Consider the following 7,500-nt stretch of genomic DNA (forward strand, 5'->3'; position numbering starts at 1 on the left):
CTCGCAGATCTCTTACCGATGCGAGATCTGCTTCTTCATTGGTCAGGTCTCACCTTCAGAATTCTGGTTGGAAGAACAACGAAAATAAGTCCTGTTGGGAACCCCTTCAGATTGGCGAGAGAAAAAGATTGGGAAGTTGAAGTCTGTTTTGACCAAGCTAAAAATGATTTTCCTAACCTTCGAGTTCGAGACGTAGCTAGTCAGTTTCTGGGTTTGTCATTTCCCTCACTGTTGCTTTGGCCCAATTGCCCGCTTGTTCACAAGACAAATGTACTTTTTCCTTCAACTAAGGCGTTCGTGGAATGACGCGCTTTCTAATCCCGGAGGCGTTTTACAAGAATTGAAATCCTGGGTAGGGCATGTAGATGCATTTAACGGTAACCCGATCAATACACCTGTCGTGTAAAGCGATTTCGACCTTTGACGCTAGTCTGTCGGGTTATGGTGCTCACGTTTCTTGCTGTAACGAGATCAAATTTTTTTCTGTAATCTGGAATGATTATGAACGTGTCATGAGTTCCTCGTATCGGGAGTATCTTTTCAGACTTTTCCGACCCAATGGATCCCGAGGGAAGAGAATGAGTAGGCCGATTATTTGAGTGGCATCGTTGATCCCCACGATGGTTGTTAAATCCTAAATTGTTAAGTATAAAATAAGTGTGGACCTTTCGATGTGGAACGAATGGCTTGTCATTATAATTCACATTTGTCCAGGTTCAACTCGAAATTTTGGTGTCCAGGTACCGAGGCTGCTGATTGATGTGGAGTATTTTTAAATACCATCGTGGAAACTTGTAAAGCAAATATCTGTTTACTGGTTTTGATCGGAGTCAACGCCGTTAACAACAGTTTTAAATGTGGAATTTAACTGGACATTAACCAAGCTACTGAAGCAAAAAAGATCACTGAAATACTGTGAAATAAAAAAAAAAATCGACTATAAAATTGCTTCGAACAAAGTGTAGACTACCCGTAGCCTCTTGTTCCAAGCGATACAACAGGCAACGACCGCAAGGTCGAGGTGTGCCAAAACAAGTCAAAACACGTCGCGATTGTACCCTCAATCATTAGACCGGACTTTACCTGAGCAGTTTCTTCCGTCTCCTCCATATCCTTTTTTGCAAGTGCAATTGTAAGATCCTAAGGTATTTGTACAGTTGGCATTCACGTGACAGTTGTTTTCAGATGAACACTCGTCAATGTCTGGAACCAAATGAACATAACAAATGGATTTTCAAACAAAGCACGACAACAAGGTCGGTGTGCGCGAAAACTTCACCCGACTAACGGGTTAGTCGCGATTCTACCCTACATAATTAGACAGGACTTTACCTGAGCAATTTCTTCCGTATCCTTCGTATCCTTTCTTGCAAGTGCAATTGTAAGATCCTAAGGTATTTGTACAGTTGGCATTCACGTGACAGTTGTTTTCAGATGAACATTCGTCAATGTCTGGAACCAAATGAATATAAGAAAGGACACTCGAAGACAAAGCACGACAACAAGGTCGGTTTTTGCGAAAACATCACTTGACTAACGGGCACGCAAGGCGTGCAAAACAAAACTGTAACCATCAGTCGCGATAAAACCTTCGTTACACCTTTTTGACTTTACCTGAACAGTTTCTTCCGTCTCCTCCATATCCTGCTTTGCAAGTGCAATTGTAAGATCCTATGGTATTCGTACATGTGGCATTCACGTGACACTCGTTTTCAGACGAACACTCGTTAATATCTGGAACAAGTTAAACATCGGAAAAATCAATAGTTAGTTTTCGAGCTCTTTCAGTGAGAGTGCGTCTTTCATAGTTCCTGTCTCGATTTTGCAATAGAAACTATCTACCGATCTCGCTGTTATATTTCTGTCGGCACTCATGATGGAGATGGAATAAGGTTTAATTATCTATTAACATGAAAAGCATGTCATGCTTCTTGTCGGTAATATTCGGGAACTTTTATTTGCGAATTAATAATTATACAAAAGCAATCCTAACAATTGAGATCACTAATTAACTTAATTGCTTTGAAAAATCCTATATCGATCGTATTTCTGAAAAAAGCTCTCAATTCTCTGCAAATTGCTGTAGATTAAATTCGCCTGATAAAAACGTTTTCAACTAACATCCCTTTGTTTTGGACCAGGTTGCCCAAATGTGTATGTGTAGGACAAGATTAAGTGAACGATTCAAATACGATTAGAGACTAGATATCAGGCTATTCAACTTTAAAATGGCACGCCGTTCGATTCTTTGGCATCCGTCGAATTACTCTCGGAGTCATGTGGCTGAAACCAACTAACAGAACATTTAGTAAGGCTCAAATTTTTAGATGGGATCTTAACGTTTGGGTCAATTGATACTAGAGACGCATCATCCGCATAACGGCTTGTCATTATAATTCACATTTGTCCAGGTTTCGAGGCTTCTGACTATTGTGGAGTATTTTTAAATACCATCGTAAAAACTTGTAAAACATCTGTTTACTGGTTTTGATTGGAGTCAACGCCGTTAACAACAGTTTTAAATGTGAACAACCATTCTAACCATATGGTTGAGTCACGGAATTTGGACTTTGGACTTTGGAATTGAACTGGACATTGACCAAGGAATTGTAGCAAAAAAAAGGAATGAATGAAATACTGTAAATTTTAAAGGAATCGGCTAAAATTCCTTCAAGCAAAGTGTAGACTACCCGTAACCTCTTGTTCCAAGCAATACAACATGGTGACGACCACAAGGTCGACGGGTGCCGAAACATCACGTGACTAATGGGCACACAAGGCGTGCAAAACAAAACTGTGAGCATCAGTCGCGATAATACCTTCGTTACATCTTTGTGATATTACCTAAGCAGTTTCTTCCGTCTCCTCCATGTCCTTTTTTGCAAGTGCAATTGTAAGATCCTATGGTATTCGTACATGTGGCATTCACGTGACACTCGTTTTCAGACGAACACTCGTTAATGTCTGGAACAATTTAAACATCGGAAAAATCAATAGTTAGTTTTCGAGCTCTTTCAGTGAGAGTACGTCTTTCATAGTTCCTGTCTTGATCTTGCAATAAAAACTATCTACTACCAATCTCGCTGTTAATTAGATTTCTGTCAGCCCTCATAATGAAGATGGAATTAGATTAAATTATCTATTAACATAAAAAGCATGCCATGCTTCTTGTCAGTAATATTCGGGAACTTTTATTTGCGAATTAATACTTATACACAAGCAACCCAACAATTGAGATCACTCATTAACTTAATTGCTTTGAAAAATCCTATATCGATCGTATTTCTAAATTGTCTGCAAGTTGATGTAGATTAAATTCGCCTGATAGAGACATTTTCAACTAACATCCCTTTCTTTTGGACCAGGTCGTCCCAAATGTGTATGTTTTGGACAAGATAAAGTGAACGATTCAAGCACATTTACAGGCTAGATATCAGGCTATTAAACTTTAAAATGTCACGCCGTTCGATTCTTTGGCATCAGTTAAGTTACTCTCGGAGCCACGTGGCTGAAACCAATTAAGAGAACATTTCGTAAGGCTCAATTTTTTAGATGGGATCTTAACGTTTGGGTCAATTTATACTAGAGACGAATAACTCGTTTAGGATGATTTCGTCTGCAATTCGTTTAGATATATACATCTGGTGGTTTTTGACACGGCGTGTGATGCTTGTTTAAACGCACGCAACGAAATAGGAATTAAAGTTTCTTCTTCCCTCTAATAGTAAATATGTTGTTTGTTTCAATAAAATTCTTGGCTGGAAAAGGTTTTTGTGAGATTTTCTGTCTTTGTGGATTGATCGTGTTCGAACTTAACTAATTTGCATATGTGGGTTGATATTTCATATGCAAGTTGTTTTTATAACGATAATATCAGGCTATTTAACTCAAAAATGGCACGTTCGATTCTTTAGCATCCGTCAAATTAATCGCGGAGCTACTTGGGTAAAACGAACTAACAGAACATTTCGTAAACCTCAACTTGTTAGATGGGATCTTACCGTTTTTGCAGTCTCGTCCGGTGAATCCGGCGTTGCAGATACACTTGTAGCTGTTCTCTTCGTACAGTGCCAGACACGTTCCATCGTTCTTACAAGGCAAACCGCTACATGGTGACTACAAAGAATTGAAAGAGATTTATTTGATATAATTATAATAGACTTGCGTGGGATGTAAGGCTAAATCTCGATTGCTATTAGTTTGTCTTAAACCTCAGTCAGCGGCAAAGCTATGCAATGACTTGATAAGTCCCATTTAACGCAGCGAAACCTTCATCTTCCAATTCAAGAACTAATTTGACAAGTGATTATTAAAAAGGTGGTCAAGGTAATTAACAATTATTCGCCGAAGGAGAAGTGATTATCGGTGAATGTTCACCGATATTCACTGAGCCTGAGGCGAATAATTGTTTTAGTATAAATATACAGGTGATTATTTAAAAAAAGCGAAAAAAAAAAACATTTCAACACGAAATCATCTTCACTTACAGTGGCAAAACGACTACTGGCAGCCATTTTGTCCGTCGAGGTAATTATCGGCTGATAATCCGAGATAGGGAGCCAATGAGAGCGCGAGATTTTGTATAATCACCTGTGTATTTATACTAATAAAGTGATATTAGGGAGCTTGAAGGAAAACGGCGACGGCAACGAGAACGTCACGAATTTGCATATTTAGTGGGCACTGAAAAACAATAGCTCTGCTGTCGTCTGCAAAACAAGTGCGTGAAATAGCCAAATTTGAGGTTTTACGAAGATCGTTAGCACTTCGGGATAAATTTCCTTTTCTCCTCTAAATTAAGCGCTTTTCTGACCAGTAAAATAGTCACGAAGAATAGTCAGATGACAATAACGCGAAAATATATTTTGAGATGACGTTCTCCTTGCCATCGCTGTTGTCGTCCCTAATATAAGATCTTTTGGCGGCTATGACGTATGGAGAAAAGCCTTAAAGCATGATGCCATCTGTAAGAAAATTCGTATATATGGCCCCTTCTCGTTGCCGTCTTAGTCGTCGTTGCTTAAGCTCCCTATTGACGCTCAATAACGCCTTGGCCTTTTAACATTTCATTAATTTCCTTCGGTTTTTTTTTTTTTTTTTACAATAAACCGAGGTTTCTGATATAAGTGATCATTTTTCGCAATTTTGTATTTTAAAATCTGCACAGGATAAAGCCAAAGCAAAAATCTTTAAGATGAGAGACTTTTCAAACTTTTCAAGTGACAGCTTTAATGATGATCTTTCTAAAGTGAACTGGAATGCACTCTTCGTAAATGACTCACGTGATGTGAACAGTGTTTTCTCCTCTTTTTATAACAAATTTAATAAATTGTTAAACAAGCATGCCCCAATGAAAACAATTTCAAAACGTAAAGCAAAACTATTATCTAAACCTTGGATAACTAAAGGTCTGCCAAGTTCCGTTAGAATAGAAAATAAATTATATGCATCTGGTGATATGATTAAATATAAAGTCTATAGAAACAAACTTTGCTCTTTAATACGTTTAAGTAAGCAGAAATATTATACTAAATTCTTCAATGATAACCTAAATAACACGTAATTCGAAGAACACTAAACCTATCCAGTTCCTGAAAGACCCTAATGACAAATATTCAATATCAAGCGAACCTAGAAGAATTGCTACCATCATTAACGAACATTTTTCTTTAGTAGGCCCAAATTAAATTTGGCAAATAAGCTACCTCCAGCTCAGCATAGTTATCTGGATTTCTTGAATGTATCTAACACCCCTGTCACCTCATTTCCTTTTGAGTTAGTCATCCCCGACGAGGTAAAGCAAGAAATCTCTCGCATACCTTATGGCAAGTCCCATGGTTTATATTCTTGCCCCACTAAAATTCTTAAGTCTTCGGCGAATGTTATAAACAGTACTCTTGCACAAATAATAAATTTATCCATATCGACAGGAGTCTATCCTAAGAAGTTGAAAATGGCTAAGATCATTGCTATCTTTAAAGCAGATGATAATACTGACGCTAACATTTACAGGCCAATTTCTTTGTTATCAAATTTCAATCGAATCTTTGAGAAATTCATATGTAATAGAATGGAATCTTTCATTGAAAAAAATAATCTATTTTCCCCTTCTCAGAATGGTTTTTGCAAAGCACATTCAACTCAGCATGCAATTTTGGATATCGTTAACACCATACAGACTAACATGGATAACCATTTATTTTCTTGTGGTGTTTTTATTGACCTGAAAAAGCTTTCGATACTGTTGATCACAAAATTCTTCTGGATAAGTTATATCATTATGGCTTTCGTGGTATTATAAATAAATAGTTTTCATCTTATTTAGAAGGTCGAACACAGACAACTCAAATTGGTTCTTTTATCTCTCCGGAAGAAATTATCACTTTTGGTGTTCCACAAGGTTCCCTCTTGGGTCCACTGCTTTTTCTTATCTATGTCAACGATATCCAAGAATGTTTTGAAAAGCTTCAATTTTTTTTTATTTACTGACGACACAAATATCCTATATGCGGATAACAATCTCAAGTCACTAGAGGACATTGTAAACCTAGAAGTCCGCAAATTGTGTGACTGGCTCACGGCAAAAAAACTTACCTTGAATATTAAAAAAAAAAAATTCGTCATATTTTGCCCCGCTCAGAGAAAACTCACTTTTTAACCAAATATCATGATATTTGATAATGATAAAAATAACTATGTCTCTCTGGAGCGTAAAGAGTTTGTGAAATATCTTGGAATCTTGACCAAAATCTAACCTGGAAACACCATATTGATCATGTAGCTCTTAAAACGAGATGCTTCCGTGAGGCATACACTGGGTTGCCTGTGGTACGTGCTACAGAAAATCAGAAGGCACTGAATTGTGTGGTATTGAAATACAGCATTCCAGTCTCTGAAGAATAACAAATAAAAGAGAAGCGAGAAACATTGGCTTCGGGGCTGACATGTTGATAATTTTCAAGTTCCCTCAGGCCTTCTTTTCACCACAAGTGTGCCCTCTGAGCATCTGACGGCTTTGTAATACTAAAATTCACTGAAGTTAATCCCTGCCGGGCGGGGTTAGTGTTAGGATGGGAGACCAAAACAATAAACCCCTCATAAAAACAGAAGCATCTGACCGAAAATACTATTAACGCTAACAAATGCGAACTCAGCAAGGTACAGATTCTGTTAGCTTGCTTTAAACAAAACAAATATTGATGAAACAGCAAATAACTATTGATACACAGTTTTTAGAAAGAGCAGAAGGAAGTTTCCGGGACGGTCGATCGAGAATAAAATATTTATGACATGAAAACAACATTAATTTTGAAACGTGAATATAGAATATAAAAAGTTACGATCAGCGACAAACATTTTGGGAGATTTTTGCTACGTTCAAGAAAACTGCAAAATCGAAAGTGACATGGCCAGAATTCAGCGGGCGCCGTGATTAAGTTACCGCGGCATGTTTACTCGCTAAACAGTGAAGCATCTGTGTCAAATGATGGCAAGATACCG

At 37.7% G+C, this 7,500-nt stretch overlaps 1 protein-coding gene across 1 annotated transcript in view; it reads right to left on the reverse strand.

Moving 5' to 3' along the window:
• LOC137978606 (adhesion G protein-coupled receptor E1-like) overlaps positions 1-7,500 on the reverse strand; it is a 193,562-nt gene that overhangs the window by 79,619 nt on the left and 106,443 nt on the right. The window contains exons 4-8 of the mRNA XM_068825601.1: positions 4,002-4,116; positions 2,845-2,964; positions 1,615-1,734; positions 1,333-1,452; positions 1,084-1,203 (exon numbers count right to left, since the gene is read on the reverse strand). Coding sequence (XP_068681702.1) covers positions 1,084-1,203; positions 1,333-1,452; positions 1,615-1,734; positions 2,845-2,964; positions 4,002-4,116 — 595 coding nt within the window. The remainder of the gene's footprint in view (positions 1-1,083; positions 1,204-1,332; positions 1,453-1,614; positions 1,735-2,844; positions 2,965-4,001; positions 4,117-7,500) is intronic.

This window comes from Montipora foliosa, chromosome 12, assembly GCF_036669935.1.
Source record: "Montipora foliosa isolate CH-2021 chromosome 12, ASM3666993v2, whole genome shotgun sequence".
NCBI lineage: Eukaryota > Metazoa > Cnidaria > Anthozoa > Scleractinia > Acroporidae > Montipora > Montipora foliosa.